General features: G+C 54.8%; 8 protein-coding genes across 8 annotated transcripts; 4 read left to right on the top strand and 4 right to left on the bottom strand.

The window, feature by feature from the left end:
• Window positions 1–113: 113 nt before the first annotated feature.
• On the top strand, window positions 114–2,594 carry IUM83_02171 (RNA-dependent RNA polymerase 2; the record flags this gene model as incomplete). The annotated part of the gene is made up of 1 exon (XM_067926072.1): window positions 114–2,594. The coding sequence occupies one exon, from the start codon at window positions 114–116 to the stop codon at window positions 2,592–2,594; it is 2,481 nt and encodes an 826-aa protein (XP_067800960.1).
• Window positions 2,595–3,002: 408 nt separating this feature from the next.
• Window positions 3,003–4,522, bottom strand: IUM83_02170 (RNA-dependent RNA polymerase1 (RDR1); the record flags this gene model as incomplete). Its single annotated transcript, XM_067926071.1, has 2 exons — window positions 3,003–3,062; window positions 3,173–4,522. The coding sequence occupies 2 exons, from the start codon at window positions 4,520–4,522 to the stop codon at window positions 3,003–3,005; spliced, it is 1,410 nt and encodes a 469-aa protein (XP_067800959.1).
• Window positions 4,523–5,529: 1,007 nt separating this feature from the next.
• On the top strand, window positions 5,530–7,266 carry IUM83_02169 (Adenylate cyclase; the record flags this gene model as incomplete). The annotated part of the gene is made up of 1 exon (XM_067926070.1): window positions 5,530–7,266. One exon carries the CDS (start codon window positions 5,530–5,532, stop codon window positions 7,264–7,266), a length of 1,737 nt encoding a protein of 578 aa, XP_067800871.1.
• A 185-nt stretch (window positions 7,267–7,451) lies between these two features.
• Window positions 7,452–9,644, bottom strand: IUM83_02168 (Adenylate cyclase; the record flags this gene model as incomplete). Its single annotated transcript, XM_067926069.1, has 3 exons — window positions 7,452–7,539; window positions 8,804–8,854; window positions 8,941–9,644. 3 exons carry the CDS (start codon window positions 9,642–9,644, stop codon window positions 7,452–7,454), a joined length of 843 nt encoding a protein of 280 aa, XP_067800872.1.
• Window positions 9,645–10,643: 999 nt separating this feature from the next.
• On the top strand, window positions 10,644–15,239 carry IUM83_02167 (putative transmembrane protein; the record flags this gene model as incomplete). The annotated part of the gene is made up of 1 exon (XM_067926068.1): window positions 10,644–15,239. The coding sequence occupies one exon, from the start codon at window positions 10,644–10,646 to the stop codon at window positions 15,237–15,239; it is 4,596 nt and encodes a 1,531-aa protein (XP_067801015.1).
• Window positions 15,240–15,367: 128 nt separating this feature from the next.
• On the bottom strand, window positions 15,368–15,732 carry IUM83_02166 (uncharacterized protein; the record flags this gene model as incomplete). Its single annotated transcript, XM_067926067.1, has 2 exons — window positions 15,368–15,475; window positions 15,553–15,732. The coding sequence occupies 2 exons, from the start codon at window positions 15,730–15,732 to the stop codon at window positions 15,368–15,370; spliced, it is 288 nt and encodes a 95-aa protein (XP_067800869.1).
• Window positions 15,733–15,932: 200 nt separating this feature from the next.
• IUM83_02165 (uncharacterized protein) lies at window positions 15,933–17,098 on the bottom strand (the record flags this gene model as incomplete). Its single annotated transcript, XM_067926066.1, has 2 exons — window positions 15,933–16,737; window positions 16,827–17,098. The coding sequence occupies 2 exons, from the start codon at window positions 17,096–17,098 to the stop codon at window positions 15,933–15,935; spliced, it is 1,077 nt and encodes a 358-aa protein (XP_067801016.1).
• An 897-nt stretch (window positions 17,099–17,995) lies between these two features.
• On the top strand, window positions 17,996–19,780 carry IUM83_02164 (Adenylate cyclase; the record flags this gene model as incomplete). Its single annotated transcript, XM_067926065.1, has 1 exon — window positions 17,996–19,780. One exon carries the CDS (start codon window positions 17,996–17,998, stop codon window positions 19,778–19,780), a length of 1,785 nt encoding a protein of 594 aa, XP_067801017.1.
• Window positions 19,781–20,077: the final 297 nt, after the last annotated feature.

The raw sequence follows: 20,077 nt of genomic DNA, 5'->3' as shown, positions 1-20,077 counted from the left end.
GGGAGCTCTGCGATTGCAATTGCAATTGGGGTTCCTCGCACCATTCTCCGCTCAGTCAGACACTAACTAGCTACAATACACCATAGCGGGACAGTAGACGCACGAACCAAACCATGCGCTGTGTCTGGGTCCGCGTGATCACGGCCGCCTGCCTCGTGCTGGCGGCGGTGCACGCCCAGGAGAGCAGCTGCAGCGGCAGCGGCAGTCAGGCCGTCGTCGTGGGCGACGAGCAGCAGCAACAGCAGCAGCAACAGGAGGAGCAGAGCACACCGACGCCCACCCCGACGTCGACGACGGCGACCCCCACCACCGCCAGCTTCTCCAGCTCGTCGCTGGGGCTGGGCACACTGCCGGCCAATTCGGTCACGGGCACGGTGGACTCGGCCGCGGACGTGGTGGACCAGACGGCGTCCTCCACGACGGACACGACCAGTTCGCCGGTGCAGGACGTGGTCAGCACGGCCGGGTCGGCCGTGGACGACGTCACCAACTCGACGCCCTCGCCGGTGCAACAGGTAGCTTCGACGCTGAGCTCGGCGGCGGACGATGTGGCTCAGACGTCGCGGTCTGCGGTGGATGATGTGGCTCAGACGACGGGATCGACGCTGAATGGAGTCACACAGACTGTGGGTTCTACCTTGGACGATACTACACAAACCGTGGGCTCCACCTTGGACGATGTTACCCAAACTGTGGGCTCCACCTTGGACGATGTTACGCAGACTGTGGGCTCGACGCTGGATGATGCTACGCAGACTGTGGGCTCGACGCTGGACGATGCTACACAAACTGTGGGCTCGACGCTGGATGATGCTACGCAGACTGTGGGCTCGACGCTGGACGATGTGACTGGTACGGTGGGCTCTACTTTGGGCGACGTGACGCAGACGGTGGGCTCTACTGTGGGCGATGGCGCGGACACCCTGGACGACGTTGTGTACACGGTGGGCTCGACGATGGACGATTTTTCGTACGTGGTGGGCTCTGGCGTGGACGACGAGCCGTACACGGTGGGTTCGACACTGGATGATGTTGCCTCGACGCTGGGCTCGACTGTCGATGGAGCTTCGCAGACTGCGGACGAAGTCACGCAGACGGCGAGCCCAACTGTACAGCATATTGCCGACACGGTGGACTCGACAGTCAGCGGCGCGACTGATGTTGTGGACTCTGTGGTGGAAACTGTCGCCCCTGTGGCGAAGACTGTGGCCAGCACGGCGGGATCGACGGTGAACTATGTGACTAGCACGCCGGCTACCGTAGCTCCGGTCGTGAACACTGTGACTGGTAAGACGGGCTCGACCGTTAAAACGGCGACCAACACTGGGTCCACCGTGGTCACGACGGTGGCTCCGGTCGTGAACACTGTGACTAGTAAGACGGGCTCGACCGTAAAAACGGCGACCAACACTGGGTCCACCGTGGTCACGACGGTGGCTCCGGTCGTGAACACTGTGACTAGTAAGACGGGCTCGACCGTAAAAACGGCGACCAACACTGGGTCCACCGTGGTCAAGACGCCTGCTCCTATTGCTACCACGGCGACTAGCACAGCCACCAAGACGGCTAAGACTACCAGCAACACGGTGACCAAGACTGCGGCTTCGACGACTACGTCTGCCCCTGCGACGACTGCTCCTACCAAGAGCGGCTTGACCAAGACTGGCTTGACCAAGACTGGCGTCACCACCACGGTCCCGTCGAAACAGTCTTCATCGCAGAAGTCGGAAGAGAAGGCGAAGTCGATCATCTCAAACCTGGTGACTCTGACGGCCACGCAGTCGTCCGGCTCCAAGACGGAGGAGACGAGCGCTGGTGAGACCGACTCGAGCAAGTCGAGCTCTAAGACCAAGAAGAGCACGTCCGCTGGCGATGAATCTGACACCAGCGACGAGTCTGTGTTCAAGCACAAGAAGTCTTCCTCTTCGGCTTCGTTCTCGTCGTCTGCGTCGGCCGACGCAGCGGACGTGACGAAGAAGCCTTCAACCAAGACTACGAAGAAGACCACCAAGAAATCCAGTGCTTCCGACAGCGACTCTGGTTCAGGCTCGGAGGAGGTTGGACTCCCGTCGGACGACTCGGCTTCTGCTTCTACCAGGGGTAGTGCGGCATCCATGTCGGGATCGATGGAAGGTCCGGACGTGGGCGATGTCTCGACGCATGAGCCGAAGAAGACGGCGCTGCGTCCGGAGCCCACGACGGCGCCTCCGACCGCTGCGCCTGCGGCTACTGCTGCTCCTGCGGATACAACTGCGGCGCCCGCTGCGTCGACTTCTGGTAGCAGCAGTCGGGAGAGCCAGGAAGCTCAGGCCAAGCGTGCAGAGGATGTTTCGGGTAGCACGGGTGCAGGCACATCGGCCTTATTCGCGGTCGTTGGCGCCGCTGGCTGTGTAGCCGTTGTTGCTATTGTCGCGTACATGAAGAAGCAGAACCACGAGACCGAGGCCACGGGCCCCAACGGTGAGCGTATGTCGGCGACTACGGCGGAGGGCGCTCGCAGCTCCGAAGGCAGCGTGTACAACGACCCGTTGGGCACGCGCTACTCCAGCATTGTCATGATCACGCCCAACGGCGACGGCGTGTGCATCTTGTAGACGGATTGTTTTTTTTGATCGGCGCGGCGAGGAGCACCACGCCTTGTGAATTCCACAACATGTTGATAGCTTTACCCTCGGGAGTTTTGACATTAAGTAATCGAGAGTGCTGCCAAGTGAATAACTGAGTTAATGAGTTTGCCATATTCTACTTGTTGGTACATTGCCAGCTACTCTACCAACTGCAGAGGTAACTCGCTTGGTCTTAACTGTATCTGTCGCCACGCAAACAGACAGATTTACATCCCTGTGAAGGTAGCTGAGTCTTTGCAGGTCAAAGTTTGTTCGCTAAGTATAATTGGCTGCACTTCCAGGAGCTACATGGAGAAGAGAGACCATGGAACAAGTGTCGTTGGGGTAAATAATTTCTTTTTACTTTTTTTTTTTCAAAGATGCCCAGGCAGCTTCTCAAAATATACGACGAGTTTCGAGTCCTTTTGCTGTCACGCGACACTGCTTCCCCCAGAGCTATAGGCCGGTACATTTCATTTTTGAGTATGCAACGCGACAAATATGATTACATCAGTGTACCCTCCTTATTGTGAAATCGTGGAAGTACCAGGTAGCACTAGGCGCACCGTAACATCACCGCGGTCCTTGCGCATGCTGTCGAGCGAGTGGAAAGGAGTCAACCCCACTGGGAAAGCGAGACGGTTGCAGAACGTGGTTTCAATCTCGTACAGCTCGCTCGTCGGGTCTTCCGAGTCGCACACGAGATACCATGTCACCGCCACCAGCTTCACGCGCAGTCCGAAAGCCCACGTCGGTTCCTTCATGCCTGGAACCGTCTCCAAATACGGGCCCACATCCATTTGAACTTCCAGCGGAGCAGCCCGCGCTGACGCTGGACGCAGCAGCACTCGATCCATCTCGTGGTTGCTGAGGAACTTCCCCAGCAGCTCGTACGAACTACCTCCAGACTCTGTTCGGTTGCTCGCATGCAGCACTGCCATCGCAACCGACTGCAGAGCGTTGCTCACAGCCATGGGCGTCTGCTCCGGAGTCTTTCCAGCCTGACGGGCCAGAACGTGCTCGAGCTCGTGCTGTAATGCATCCACCACCGCGTCATATCCTCTCGTGCCTTCCACGCGCTGACCATTGATCAGTAGCTCATCACGTCCAATATCCTTGGCGTCTTGAAAGATCTCCGCCTCCGACAACGTCGGTATGCGGCTGGTATTGCCCGGTTCGTCACTGGTGATAGCCAGCACCTGTTTCAAGTAGCTCGAGTCCTCCGTCTCCACCTGCTCCGAGGCATCAACCTCCTCCCCCTGCAGCCAATTCGTCGACACCACCAGCTTCTGCCCCGGCAGGCCTTCGAATAGCTGCTCGACCACCTCTTGGAACAGCGTCAGGTCCTCGTTCTCCGCATCTAGAGCACTATGCAGCAGCCCTGTCATTTCCTCGAGTTGCAGCTGTTCCGAAGGGCTCAACGTCGTCTCCAGCAGCTTCCGGTCGCCCCATTCTCCTGCCAATTGTTGTAGCTCTTCAGTCAAAGCCTTTAACTGTTCCTGAGTGCTCTGTGGGTCGCCCTGCAGCTCGGCGAAGCTGCCGCGTGCCGACTCGACGTGCAGTCGCGCGACCAGCGCTAGCGCCTGCAGTGTTCGCATCCGCTCGCCACCGGCTTGCAGAGCGCTGGGCAAGCCATCGAGGACCGATAGTAGCGCCTCCTCGCTGCTGGAGGCGGCGTCGGACGCGCTGAAGGGCGTCGCGTGGCTGGTTGGAGGGAGATGAGATATCTCTCGCTCCAGTTCAGAGAGGTCGAACCCCCACTTCCCGGCATCGGACGACGGCGAATCCGGCGGGGTTAGATGCGCCAGCGTCTTGGCTTCATGGTCATGCAAAGGAGACGCAGCGGGGGGCTCGGTAGCAGACGCGGTGGCGTCGTCTTCCCATTCGTCCCAGGATTCCTCCTCCGCCGCGGTCATTCTTGTCACGCGTGGCACGCCTCTGGTTCGCGCTTAAGTGCGAAATGGAAGACGGAGGAGTGCTGCAACATCGGTTATAAATTATTGTGTGTGTGAGGGGCAAATGTTCTTTTGCCTTTACGGTTGTATACTCCTTATTGTTTCTCCTATTTTGTGTTGTTCCATTCAATTTGCGGTAAGTCACGGAGACACTCGTTCCCTCGCAGTCCGTGCCACCATACGCGCATGTAGTGCTAAATCGACAAGGTCAATGTCGACTTGGTCTGGAATCCCTGCTGGCAAGGGCGCACCCCGAGCAAGTCGAAGTGGACAAAGTGTTGGTGGTTGACCGGAACGTTCCTTTCGTCAACGAAGAAGAAAGGCGGTGGCTCTTTGCCGCCGAGCCATCGTAACTTGCGAAGAAAACGTTTTTCGACACCGCCGAAGGCTCAATCCATCATCGCCGCGTCGCAGGTTTGAGGAGGCTGGTTGAAGGGATATCCGATATCTCTCCGCGCTAAAGTGCGGGGACATCATGTCCGACATTGGCAGCTACTCACTTGGTCTTGGGAGCGCCCAAAACTCAAAGACTTGGGTATTATTTCGACCCCAAAGAGGGGTATTTTGCCAACTACTACTGTACATGTAGTGATTACCAGGGTGACGACGATCAATACCCTCCTCTTTGCCAATGAGTCCAACCGCTCAAGTTCATGTCTGCGTTGACCCCCTCCATTGGAATCCAATGCCGTTCAGTTTACATGCAGAACATAATGTACCAAGTGCCCCATTGCTATGGATATGAATGTTGGGCAGTCCACCCATCATACACATCCAACCTGCGACGCGCGACACTCGACCGAGGTCTATGCGACTTCTGTCGCACACGAGGCACCACTCGCTGCATTCCTTCTGATACCCAACTTCAGAATCCGTGAACGAACGTTTGGCGACTGACGAAAGCCTCCAGCTCCAGCCCGGCGGTATCAATCCACCTGAGCTCCTGCAGAGCCCATTGCGAAAATGATCTGGACGCCCGTGGCCATGGCCAGCGTGGCCTTGTCGCGGGCCTCATCGCCTACAAGCTGTTCCGGGACTGGGACTTCCGCGTGTCCAGCGTGCGCTGCCTCTTCCTCACCTTCTTCGTCTACCTGTGGCTCTACACGCTGGGTCGCCTGGGCTACTACGTGTGGGTCGTGACACTGCCCAAGACGCAGTTCGTCGACAGCGTCAATTCAACGCCACTCACGCCTGGTGAACTGGACCAGCTCGGCATCTACATCACGCTGGACATCGCAGCGTCGGCCAAGGCTGGGGTCACCACAGTGCTGTGCTTCTGCGACGTGATGCACTTCGCCGCAGCGTTTTGGGTGCTCCCGCTGACGTACGAGCTGTCCAAGATCGCGGCCAAGTCGATGGACCGCGGCATCGCCAAGGAGAAGGCCAAGATCCGCTTCTACATGGTCTCAGGCCACTTGCTTCTTGTGTTTTTTCTGGTGACAGAAGTTGTTTTGACGGTGATTCACGGCGGCTACTCCATAACTACATATCGACTCGTGATGTGCATCTACATCATGCAAATTATCACCATCGCGTACATGGTGGCGCTGCTTTTCGTCTTACGGCGCAAAGGACGGGATATTGAGCCGGTGGATGGCCACTTCGAAGCTTCACCAGTGTATTTGCGACTCAAGCGGATCATGATGGTCTACGCCATCATGGCCTTCCAGTTCGAGGTGACGTCGCTCTATGTGTACGCCACTGATGTCATCCGAGATGGCGTTTTGCTGCGGTATATTGGCGTGAGTCAAGTGATTTACAACGCGACGGGGTTGGCCTTGGCGCTCTTCACAGGCTGCAGTCTGCCTTGCGTGTTGCGGGCGACGCATTGGATTTTGCCTCATGACATGGAGTCCGAGCTGCTAATTGCGACCGAGAACGGCTCGCCCGCCTTGTCCTCCGTGAGCGGGGTGGAGTTGGCTCCATTGCAGAACCCAGTATTTGTCGTGACGGACATCGAGTCCTCTAGTGCACTTTGGGCTATAGGTGACGGCAGAGTAATGCAGCGCGCCACTCAAGTGCACGACGACATTTTGCGAAAGACACTTGCTCCCTACCGCGGCTACGAAATCACGACAGCGGGCGACTCGTTCCAGTTAGCTTTCCACACTATTCGCGAGGCTGTCATGTACTGCCTAGACGTACAGATGCAGCTACTCGCAGCTTCGTGGCCGAAGGAGCTCCACGGACTCGTGCCAGCAACGCGAAAAATTCGATCGGGAACTCGTCTGATCTTCTGCGGACTCCGAGTACGAATGGGGATCCACGACGCTGATCCAGCTGATGGCTCACTGGTTCACAACACTCACGCTGTCACGGGAAAAATGACGTACACGGGCGCTGCGATGGAGATCGCAAACGAGATCGGAGATCTCGGCGAAGGAGGCCAAATCCTCGTGACGGAACGTGTAGCTCAATGGCTCAACTCCAACGAGTGGCTTTTTACACACCAGCCTTTCGTAATTGATCCTCTGCGCGACCACGCTATTCCACACGTCAACGCCCACCTCGAGCTGTACCAAGTTCTGCCGGACCAACTTGCCAAGCGTCGTAAACTGTTCGAAGCCTTGGACGCAGCCGCTGACAATTTTCCTGACTTGTGCAGCACTGCATCAGAAATTACGATGCGGTACGACAGTCCCCAGGAACAGGAGAATGAACACTCTGCATCGCCGAAGCTCACTCTATTCCGAAGACTCTTCTAGTTTTGCCTACAGCACAGAAGCTCACCTTATAATTTATCCCGATAATATATATGAACACACGATGCCCATGCCAAAGTTCTGAACACACTTTCTCAATCTGCCCAGCGGATGGCCTCTGACTTCCATCACGACTGCGGATGCTTTATCCCATTTCTGTTGCTCCTGACGTTGCTATTAGCTCCATTCTAGTGGACTTCGCAGTTGCCCATCAACGCCGGAATGCCACGAGTCGTGGAAAAGCACCTTTCATGGATAAGGATTAGGATAGAAAAGCTGCCCGAGGATCATACACAATAAAACAGCAAAATAAAAAAATGCCCCACATGCACACTTACTACCCCAATGCGTTAGGGAGGCCGACGGATCCTCTATTATTTTGCACGCCAGTTCTGCTGTAAGCACCGTAAATGTTTTGAATCATTGAGTGTTGCCGCTGACAGTTTCGCATCCGGAAGCTATGCGACTATTACAATTCTCAAGGACAGGGGAGTTCCGCATCGCCAAAACTCTCGTCATTATCTTAAAAATTAAGTATATGGTACTGCTGCCCCGTTTAAATATTTTACTTCCTCAATCATACGTCTGGCCTCAACCCCCACTCGATATCTGCAGGAAATTGTAAAATGTTTGGCTCTCAGTACTCAGTCGCGAATATTCTCTTTCGATCTGAACGATATGTCGCGGAGAGTAGAAGCATTGACACCTCAATTCCAAAGGCTTCGGCACGACTTGAAACACCTCAAGCATCGTATTCAACCGCGGGATCGAATACTCGCATACGGGTTCCATCATAAACTTGATCACCAACTGTTCCGAGTTCTCTGTAAGCCAGTCTGCTATGCGCTCGGTGACCAAAATTTGGCCTCCAGCTCCCAAATCTCCAATCTCATTAGCGATAACCTCAGAGGCTCCAGTGTACGTCAACTTTCCCGTCACTGCGTGTACGTCTTGGATGAGGGATCCTTCCGATCCGACGGCGTCATGAATCCCCATGCGCACACGAAGCCCACGAAAGATTGTCTTGGTACCAATGCGCACTTTACGAGTTGCAGGTACGAGACCGTGGAGCTCCTTCGGCCATTTCGCGTTCAGCAATTGAATTTGAGCATCCAAGCAGTACTCGACAGCTTCTTGGATTGTGTGGAACGCAAGCTGGAAAGAGTCTCCAGCGGTAGTAATCTCGTATCCACGGTAGGCTGGCAGTAGCCCTCTCAAGATGTTATCGTGAATTTGAGTCGCTTCTTGCATTACTTTGCCTTCGCCTATGCCCCAAAGCTCACTCGAAGACTCGATATCGGTAAACACAAAGACCGGATTGATATAAGGTAGGTCCCATCCACCAGGTATCGTCACGCATTCTCGACGTTGAGTATATTGCGCCTTGATATCGTCCGGGACACAACAACCCAAACAGCGCACCACACATGGCTGGCTGCAGCCAGTGACGACGGAGAGTACGAAACCTCGGAGGTAGTAAATCACGAAGCTGACTCCAGCATAGCCAGCTAGTCGTTTTGCCTCGTTCGGCACCACGTACAAAATCAGCGACGAGAATTGAAATTGAAACGCGAACAATGCGTACACGAGCCTGTTTCAAAGCACGAAGAGAGGAGAGAATATGTTAGATCTTCAATTACCAGATGCAATAAGGTATTCACCAAAATTTGAACGTACATGATCCACTTCAGACGTCGGTAGAGAGGCGAAGCGACGAAGTGTCCATGTACACTTTCGTAGTTTCTGCCTCTGATTTTAAGTAACACCACCACTGTCATCATATAGATGAGCACGATGATCTGCACCAGGTACACGACCAACAGCAGCGAGTACGCGTAGCTCGAGTAGCCCGTGAAAATGATGGCAAGTACAACTTGGACAGTCAAATAAACCGCGATGCTGGAGTGTCCTATTCGTGAGTACAACCGAATTGTTGCTCTCTCGTGCTTCTCTCCGCGGTCCATCGAGAGCGCCACGAGCTTGGAGAGCTCGTACACCAGCGTTGCAATCCACACTGTGATACCGAAGAGTGTGGTATCGCCCACGATAATAACAGCAGTGATCCAACCGTTCTGCTTTTTTCCCAGCTTCAGCACTGCGCTGGTCCCCATTCGGTACAGCTCAGTCTCCACCATTGCCTGTCCGACGAGGTCTTCGTTATCGTTCTCTTCGACATGCTGCGCCACCACAGTAAGCCACGAGAAGTAAATTAGCCTTGCCGTCGTGCTGATGAACTGGTAGGTGAAAAACGCAGCGAACAACCATCGCACGCTGGACGCACGAACATCCCAGTCCTTGTAGAGCTTGAACACGATCAGTCCCGTGGCTGTCGCTGACAATAGCAACGCAGACACGCAGAGTAGAGCCCAGATCATGTGCATGGGGAAAAGTCTGCTATGACGCTGACTTGGGAGCCGCAGAGACCAAATGTTGGACAACTATTGAGCTACGGCAATGATTAAAAACACCGACTGGGACGAGGACACTGAGCTTCAATGTGTTTGTGTCTGCCCCACGCGCTCTTCTGCTCGATTCTTCCAGTCGAGGCCTGAATGGAGGGAGGTATCCGTTCTGCGTCGACGCTGTTCTCCAAACCCATCGACGATTGGTTTCACAGTTCGTCTATGACCAGCTCGAGCGGTAAAACGGGAGCAGCCGTGCCGTTGCCGTGCCGAAGTCGCAAGCTAGCCGTTTTTGGGCATGAGGGTCAGCAGATAAGCTGGTCTGGCTTCCCTGGTTGTTTCACTTCAACTCGACACCTCGTCCAGGAATCGGTGTGGTGGTTGATATCACCTGCAAAATTCAGAAGTAGTCGTGCGGCAGCTCTGATCTGTGCGACGGGGTCAGCAGCATTTCTGGTTTTGAGAGGCTTTTGTTCGATCCTCGCGGCGAAATCAAGCTGGGAGTGGCGGCATAAAGTTTGCTACCCCGCGCAGTAACGATTGCAGTCCAGCGTTCCTTCCAGTTCTTGCAGTTGAATCGTTCGGCTCGAACCGAGCTCTTGACGTCATGACCGAGCATGAATCAACACATGAGACGGGCTAAGCTGCTAATATTCGAGTCTCAAGCCCGAAATCCTCACGCGCCGAAGCTCGAAAATCTCCTCCCGATTCCTCTCATCCTCAGGGGCTGGGAAATGAGAGCAGACATCAACTACGATGGCATTTTAGGCCCTAATAAACAGTAACTGCTGTGTACTGACATCGGGTACTAGCTCGTCTTCGGCATGTGGCACTGGCCTGTCGAGGCAGGTCGGGGTGTCCGTTATAGTTTTTGGGCTCGGTAGAACTCGCAGACAAGAATACAAGCGCAAGCGTAGAAACCACCGTAATACAGAGAACCGGTCGAGTCGTCCGGGCTTTCGAGTCCAGCTTGGCACAATGGAGGGCCTGCCCACGCTCGTCGTGCCTGATGACCCCGAGACTGGAGATATCGAGCGGCCCAAGACCCCGCCCCCGATTCAGATCGATGAGCAGCGGTTGTTGAGCACTACCGTGCATTTACCCGTGAAGAAGTTACAGGCACTGCCCAATGTTCCAGTCGCACCGGAGACGTTCAATGTTACGCCACAAGCTTCAGCTCGGGACAAGTCTCAACCACCAGGGTCAAAGCAGGCCACGCCTCGGCAGCCATCGGCTCGAGATCAGTCTCAACCTCCAGGGTCGAAGCAAGCTACTCCACGACGACCGACAGCTCGAGATGAGCCTCAACTCCCAGGATCTACGAAGGCGACGCCCAGACCGCCGACTATCAATGAATGGCAACCGGAACAGTCGACTATCACGCCAGTGGTGGCCATGGACAATGGAATGCCGCTCGATCCTGCCGCAGATAGTCCTGAATCACAATCGGCCCGGGCTGCATCGTTAAGTAGTAAAGACTACAAGGCCATGGCCAAGGTCGCAGCGGCGGCGGCCAAGCTAGACCGCCTTGCAGCAGGCAACAAATCCGTCTTTGACGCCAACATGAGCGACATCGCCGCCTTGGGCATCGGGATGGAGCTTTATTTCTTACTGATCAAGTATCTGGCCTGGGCCTTCTTGACAATGGGGATCGTGTCGCTCCCAGCTATTGTTGTGAACTACTACGGCAATGGTGTGACGGCCAAGATGGTTGATCCTCTTCAACTAGCGTATGCGTCGCTAGGTAACCAAGGTGTGAACCCGGATATCGCGTCCGATCCAACCCAGTGCCTACCTCTCGGTGCAATCGACTGTACCGGGGCGACAGTCAACACACCATTCACAACAGACCCGGAGAAAGTGGCCTGGATCGTGACTTCCAGCGACGCGATCTATTCTTTCGTGTTCTTGGTCGTGTATCTCCTCTTTCGTCGCCATGCGAAACGTGCCATCGACGCTCATCAAAACGAGCACCTAACACCGGCCAAGTACGCGATTTTTGTGCGGGGTTTGCCTCCAGATGCTACAGCTCGAGAGGTGCTAGAGCACTTCAATTCTCGTTACGATCCAACCCAAGAGGAGAAGTATTTCCCTTTGTGGCTTGGCTGCTGCTGGGCAAGACGCCCGCGTCGTGTCAAGAACTCGCTTACCAAAGGTGCTGTCAATTGCAACGTGGTAACTAACCTCGATCACCTCTGGCAGCCGGACGAGCTCAGCCAAGCAAGACCGGTTACTGGGGCGCCAGCTAGACCATCTACAACTGGCCAAGGAAGACCATCGACCTCAGGTCAGGGAATGTCATCTACTGCTGTCGTCCCTGGGACTCCGCGCGTTGATGATCGCAAAATCGCGGACGAACGTCGTGAAAAACGGGAACAGCTGAAAATGTACCTGGGCACGTGGATCGCCGAGGTGAGCATTGCTCACCCTACGGGAGGGTTATTGCGGACGTTCTTGTCCATGGAAGTGCTCACCCGTAAAATATCCGAAGCGCAAGCACTAGTTAACATTCTCACGCAGGAGAAGGAACAGGCAGAGATCGCGCTGCAAAATTGGACGCCACCGCCAGGCAAGAAGAACCCGAAGAAGCCCAAGTCCAGCTTTAAAATGCATGACGAACGCTTGCTGCAGTTCACAACGAAGAAGCTCGAGCTTCTTCAGGCTGCGATGGCTAAGAAAACCAGCAAACTCAAGGCACTGAAGCAGGCGAATCGTCAGTTGCAAGAACAACTAAAGCAGCAAGCGGACGAAGCCGCCAAAGCCGCGGCCGCTTCAGGTGATGCCGCCCCGGCAACGACGACAGCAACCGCGAAAGCGAACCCCAAGCCCAAAGCGAAAGCAAAGAGTAAAAAAGCTCCTGATGCTAAGCCTTTCGACCTCAACGCGTGTGAATGCGCGTTCGTGGTGTTCAACAACCTGGAGTCGCGTCGTCGCTGCTTACAAGACTACCGGCGATCGAATCAATGGCTGCTGCGGAAGTTCCAGCCGAAAGCTCTGCGCTTTCGCGATGGAAAGTTCCCGCTCATTGTGCTTCCTGCACCCGAACCGTCTAACATTTTGTGGGAGAACCTGGAGGTGACATCTCGTTCGCGACGTCTTCGTCGGAGCTTTACGAACTCGGTGACTTTCCTGTTGCTGCTTATCTCTGGAGCGATTATCTCAGCAGCGCAATCAGCCCAACAGACTTTTAAAGACAAAGCACCACCGGCAGGACTCTGTGAATCCACGCTACCGGAGATTTTCTACGCTAGTCCGTACTTCTTGAAGGCGAAAACCACTTGGGATCTCGAGTGGGACACCAACGCTACTTGTACTGCTGGAGATAGTGGCGAGCCTCGCTACCATGTTGCTTATTCGAACGGTATCATCAATGCTATCACGGTGCGAAACCCGACATCGCCTGTGAGTGAACTGAACCGCTGTGTGGATCCATGCGTGTCCGAGAAATCGAGTACAAAGTGCAATACGCTTGCGTGCTTTGACGGCGTGGCGCGTGAGGAAACGGGTCAAGCCTGCGAAACTTACACAGCTAGCCACGTTCTATACTGTCTTTGTACAGCACAGCTCCAGACAAGTATCTCTGAGCTTGGCTTACTGAGTGGGCCTCGAAAGCTCTGGAATACGTATATTCCATGCCGTGGATTCTTGACCGATTTTCTGGGCAAGAACGCCTTCATCGTGGTGGCGTCCGCGGTTGTTGTGATAGTGAACATCGTGCTCAAGACCACGCTCCGTGCATTTGCGTCCTTCGAGAGGCATACGAGCGAGTCAGCCAAGGCTTCAGCAGTGGCGCTCAAGATGTTCGCGGCGCAATTTTTGAACACTGCTATCATCGTACTGGTCGTGAATGCCGCACTGTCGTTAAGTGCTGTGCCTGTCATCGGCGAGCTGTTACGGGGAAAATACGACGACTTTCAACGCGACTGGTACCCGACCGTAGGTATGGGCGTCACGATGACGATGTTGATCAACGCGGTCATGCCACAGGCAATATTGCTCCTGCAGCTGTGTGTTATCAGCCCCATGAAACGCTGCTTCGCACGACGAAGTGTGCGTACGCAGGAGAAAATGAATCAATTGTACGCTGGACCAACCTTTGACCTGGCTGTGCGATACCCGATAATCCTCAACTCGGTCTTCGTGACACTCGTGTTCTGCGGAGGCTCTCCTGTCTTGCTGTTCATCGCGACATTTGCCTGCGCGGCTACGTTCTGGATTGAAAAACTATCGCTGTTGTGGTTGTACAGCGTCAAGACCGCGTACGATGAAGTTCTAGGTGAAACCGTGTTGAGTTTATTGCCTTGGGCTTTGGTTGTCCACCTCGCCTTCTCGTCCTGGATGTATGGCAACACGGACTTGCTCAAGGCACCGACGTTGAAGCTCGGCTGGGTGTTTAAACTGCTCGGACTGAGCACTGATGGTGCCACGAACACGGAGCAAATGTACAACAACTTGGTCTCGCAGGCCGCTTCGTTTGATCCTCTCGGGCAGCATGGCTTTATCGTCAAAGTTTTGCACGTGAACGTGATGCTGATGTTCATCCTGTTCGTGCTCGTGCTAGTTGGCATCCTCCTGTCTGCTGTTTGGGTGGGCGTGTTGCTCCCTCTCCTACGCAACACGGTTGGTAAAATTCTCCTCGCGCTGTGGCGTCGACTTCGTCCGGTCTTTCGGTTTTGTTGCTGTCGCTGCCTGTGTTGCTGTCGACGACGACGAAGCGCTGTCAAGCCTGCTCCATTACCCGGTGGTGATCCACCAGTCCCTGTTCCGATTCCAGAGAAACCCCCGAGTGGAGGGAGATCCGCCAAGGTGGCTGCAGATATCGTTCTGACGGACATTCCAACGAGCGACCCAGCTCCTCAGCCAACAGCTGAAGTAGCAGCAGCAACAGCAACAGCACCACCAGCTTTGTGGAATGGCAAAGAAGACGGAGATGTTGTAGGGGTGGCCGAACCTCTGGTGCAAAAATCTTCGGTCGTTCCCTCCGTGCCAACAGCGTGGGCTGCAGAGCAAGCAACAGCAACTGCTCCTGCATCCGCTCGAACCGAGGATTCGAAACCTAAAACTCCACGATCAGCCAGACCAGTGCCCACCGAAGTGATCTTGCCGGAGTTCACGGATTTCTTCCGCAAGTCCGTGGATCCTAAATTCCGTCCCGACGCGAAGCTGGGGTTCAAGCGAGATTCGAGTCGCCCGTCCGAGCTCGTTCGCCATTGGCAAGAGGAGGTAGTGAGCAATGGTTTTCGCCGCAAAGCGGGCGACTCGATGCGTACGTGGGAAGCAATCCAAGCCCCCGTCAAGACGTACGCGATTGAAGCGAATGCCAAGTACAGACTTGCCGTCGCTGAGCTCGTGGCGGCATCGAGACGTGCTCTCACAATTGCGGAGACTCCAGAGACTCCTGCCAAACCTGACGGCGCGGCAGCTCCGAGCGCCGATGGAACAGCAGCAGCACTAGTAACTCCAGCAGTGCCTGCTGTATCTCCACCCGACGACCCGGCCAAAAAGGATGAAGCTGTGAATGATGCTACGGCGGTGGAAGCGCAGCCTGCTGACACAAAAATCACTGTTGGATAGACAGACAACAGACAAAATCGATACCCACACTACCTGTGGATGCATGCAATGTTTTATTAGCTGGTTGAGAGCCCGACAAATTGAAATGCTCGCTTGGAACCTCTTCGTTCCTGTTCAATCAAGAGAGGTCACTTGGCCTCAGCCATCGTGTAGAATCCTTGCGCGTACTTCTTGCCGAACTCGGCGGCCGATATCGGTGGGTACTTGAGTGCCTTGCGCGGATTCTCGTCCAGCTCCTAAAACCATCCAACGAGTAAAATTTAGCAGATCAGTGCGAATGACGGAGCTGTGTGGGTACTTCAGTATCTCCCACCTCGAAGATGGCCTTGACGTCGCCGTCAAACTTTTCGTAGAGAGCCTCGAGTTTCTCCGCCACCACCGGGTCATAGTCCAGCGAATCCGAGTGCTCCCGAGTGCCTTTCGTGGCGTGAAGCTCCTTGCTGGCCTTGTTCAGCTCCGACTCGGACACCGCGGCACCTCTCTTCGCCTCCATTGTTCACCGTCTCGTTCTGCTCGATAGATATGCACTGAAGCGACGCGTCCAGCGTGACTCGTCGGTATAACACCAAATTCAAGTGATCACATTCCGGTTTGATTAGGTGGCAAGCTTGACCGCTCTGGTTCATCCATCATAAATATCGCCTTGCTGGTGCATGCTGATACCTCATAGTTGTCCACGTCGATCTACCACACTCAAGCCGCCTGCTTCGCCTCTTCTCCTGCCTCAACCTCTAGATCTTCATCCTTCTCTCCATCCTTGGTCTTATCAGCACCCTCCGCCACTTCAGCCTTCTTGCCAGCTTCTGCATTCGCTGGTGGTTCTGTTCCTGCAGTTTCCACCGCTTCCTCTTGAGCTTTCTCTCCAGCCTTGTCAGACGCTTCAACAACCTCCTCCTTCTCTTCACTCTTCTCTTCCTCTTCTTCCGCCAGCTCCGTCGGAACCGGCGGGGACGAGAACCTCGGGCTGTGCGTGGTCTCCTCCTCCTCGTCCGATCCGGAGTCGTAGAACGCATCTAGCTGGTCCGGGTCCGCCGTGACGACCAGGTCCACTTCGTCCAGCGTCACGTTCTCCTTCTCGTCCTTCACGAGCCTCGCTTCGGCCGCTGCGGCGTCTCCGTGATGGGCCACCAGCGTCTGGTACGTCTTGAGGTCGTTCATGAAGGCGCTGGTCAGCTTCTGGCGCCTCATCTCCAGCAGCTCGCGCTTGCGGCCCTGCGACTCCCGCGCGATCCCGGCCTCGAACTTCTCGAGCTCCTGCTGCTGCTTGGCCGCGAACTCGGCGTTCTGCCTGGCCGCGCTCTCCTCGCAGCGCTGCACCAGTAACGTCTCCACCTCGTCGGCCTCCTCGGCCAGCTTGAGCACGAGAGATCGAACCCCCGCGAGCTGCTGCCGCACCCTGGCCACCAGGTGGAAGTTCTGGGCTAGAAACTGCTCGCTGGCCGCTTGGGCCTGCAGCGTGGCCCGCGCGCGGGCCAAGGCCGCGTCGAGTTCCTGGCCACTATGACACAAGGAAGAAAAAAAATTCAATATCTCGTTAACTACTACGAATTTCTCCCTGCAACTTGCACGGGTAGAAGTGCCGGCCACCTGTGCATTAGTTTCTGGTGGTTGGCCACTGCTTGGGCCTGCAGTTTCTGCTGCGCGCGGAGGAATTCCTGGCCTTCATTGCGCGCCGAGGGATTCGAGGCTGCTGGAGCTTCTGGAGCGCCCAGAACGGCGTTTGACGCCGCGATTTCGACGCTGGACGTGCTGGACACGGAGCTAAACGGGGCCGCGCGGCTGCTGGCGGCGGCCAGCTCCCGGTCGAGCGCAGAGGACAACTCGCGCGACTTGGCCACGACGTACTGGAACCCGAGCATGTTGGTATCAGCGGAGGAATTTGGATAGTTCTAAATGTAGAAATTAGAATGGTTCAAATTCCTAATGATAAATTACCTCCTAATGATATAATAACATTTGCGACTTCTTCGCTTGGAGTGCTATCTGTCCGGGGAAGGATTTGTCCGTCTCTTGTATTTGTGTGTGTGTTTATCTTGGCTACGTACGGTATGCACAGTAGCACAGATAACTCTGGAGATGTCGAGAATTGTTTGCGCTCAAGCTGTAAACTGTTATATCGTGTTAGCTATCTCTTCAATCTGTGCAAGGGTAAACGTTGTCAGATGGACCTCGCCCAGAGTTTGATCAAAAAAGAGAACCACGACATTGGCATGATGGCCGGCTTTCGCGAGTATTCGGCAGTCACGATCTTGAACCATGATCGTTGCATTCAAGCTTGGCTTCTTCGATGCAAAGGCACGGAAAGATAGTAATGCTGAGGACTTCAATCGCGCCAGGGTTTCCACACAACGCCCGATCATGGACATCTGTGGAACCTGCACAATGTGGATCCAGACGCACCAGACCATAATATTCATGCGGTGCTTAAGGAAGCAAGTTGCAGCACCACAGCAAGTTCTTTTTAGTCACTCCTGCAGCGCTGGCAGAGGGTGGAACACCCATCTGGTGGCAGGAACCCTGGTTGTCGAGCACAACTCCAGTAGCGGAGACCAAATCCGGTTCAACAGATGGGCACGCCCCGAACCCGTTCATCTTGTCGGGGTTTGTAGGGCGGACTCCCATCCACCGCATTAAGAATCGACGTGGCCAACAATAAAGGGCGAGAACCTGCGCACACTCGTGCGCAGGTACACGGATTCCCGCCCACCAAGTCGAGTTCGCGGGGCCGGCGTCTCTTATTTATCCATCTACAGACAATGGTTATGATATGGGCCACCATCGGCCTGTCCTCTGTTCTGCTGTCCAACGTTTCTTCGATGCTTATCGCGATAAAGCTGTACCGCGACTGGGATTTCAGGGTATCAAGCGTGCGGTGGCTCTTCCTGACTTTTTTCGCCTACCTTTGGCTGTACACTCTTGGTCGCGCGAGTTACTACCTTTGGGTGGTTATGCTACCGATCAAGGAGTTCGTCGACGGAAACAACCACGTTCCGTACACAAGCAAGCAGTTGGACCAGCTAGGAATTTACGCCACGACGGATCTCGCGGCTTCACGAAGACTATTCCCGTCAATTTTATTGTGTTTTTGCGACGTCATGCATTTTGCGATGGCCTTTTGGGTGCTTCCACTCATTTACGAACTGTCCAAAATCGCTGCCAAGTCGATGGACCGGGGCACAACCAAAGAACAAGCCAAGATTCGTATGTACATCATCGTGGGCCACTCACTTATCGTGTGTTTTTCAATTGGGGTGACCGTTCTGAGCGTTCTTAGCGGGGGATATTCACGATATACGTATCGGCTAGCGCTGTGCATCTACATCATGCAGATCGTGACATTAGTCTACATGGGAGTGATGTTGTTGCTGCTCAAGCGCAAGGGGCGAGATGTGGAGTCTATCAACGGCCGCTTCAAAGTTTCTCCCGTGTATCAACGTCTCAAGCGGATCATGCTCGTGTACGCAGTATTCGCCGTTCAATACGAGGTTACGTCACTGTTCACGTACGTGTACACCCCACGCGACGAAGCAGCGCTGAGCTACATCGGTCTGAGTCAAGTGGTGTACAACGCCACGGGGTTTGCACTTGCGCTGTGTACTGGCTGCAGTTTGCCGTGCACATTGCGATTTTGCGGCTGTTGCCTTTCCGACGAGATGCTCGTTCAGTTGGTGGTGGAGGCGAACCGAGGAGAACTACCAGGTGATCAAGAACGAGAGGAGTCGATCATCCCTCCTGTATTAAACCCAGTGTTTGTCGTGACTGATATCGAATCCTCCAGCGCGCTGTGGGGTATCGATGATGGCAAGATCATGCAGCGGGCTATTCAAGTCCATGACGACGTGCTTCGTTCCTTGCTGACACCATACCGAGGATACGAGATCACGACGGCAGGCGACTCGTTCCAATTGGCTTTCCACACAATTCGAGAGGCTGTGTCCTACTGCTTGAACGTTCAGCTGCAGTTGCTCGCGGCCAAATGGCCCAGAGAGCTCCACGGCCTCGTACCAGCAACCAAGAAGAGGCGAGCGGGGCACCGAGTTATTTTCCGCGGATTGCGTGTTCGAATGGGAATTCACGATGCCATGGGCTCCGATGGACACCTTCACCACAGCCCGCACGCTGTCACAGGCAAGACCGTTTACACAGGAGCGTCCGAGGTTATCGCCAGCGAAGTGAGTGATGTAGGCGCTGGGGGCCAGATCCTGATCACGCGACGAATTGCCGACTGGCTGATGACCAACAAGGACGCGTTGGCCATGAATTACTCCGTTGACTATCTCTGCGACTACATGGTCCCGCAGGTGAACATGCGTGTGGCTGTCTACGAGGCACTGCCCGAGGAACTTAGTCGCCGTAAGAAGATTTTCGCCAAAGACCAGAAGAGCCGCATCCCGCACGTTGCGAATCGGTCAATCTCAGGCTCCACTGAGAGTGGCCTGGAGACATCTCTGGAGACGCCTATGGGCTCGCCCACACCGTGGTTCCACACACCTCGCACTCCCCAGAGAGGGAGCTCGAGTGCTAATAGATATTACTATTAAGTAGGTCATCGTTTGTTGTTTGTAGTCTAGTAGATTGAGCAGTAGCTGCGTAGTTCGATGTTTCTTCGTCCTATCTAATGCATAAAGAATCGTTGCAAGTTTACCAACACAAAAGACATCGTGGTGCTTCTCCTTTGGTGGGTTGTCTTAGACAGAGTACCTCATCTACTAGTACATTGGCTGTTGTGCAAGATGCCTGAATTTGCTTCATAGTAACTTGGTGTTCTAACTGACCCTTCCTTCCTATCACTCTAAAATTCCCCAAAAACTGAGTCTCTTACCTAGCCTGCTACGACA

The sequence above is a fragment of the Phytophthora cinnamomi genome (genome assembly GCF_018691715.1).
Source record: "Phytophthora cinnamomi strain GKB4 chromosome Unknown Contig0, whole genome shotgun sequence".
NCBI lineage: Eukaryota > Oomycota > Peronosporomycetes > Peronosporales > Peronosporaceae > Phytophthora > Phytophthora cinnamomi.
Note: the sequence above shows the minus strand (reverse complement) of the source record. Positions and strands in the feature narration are given on the sequence as shown.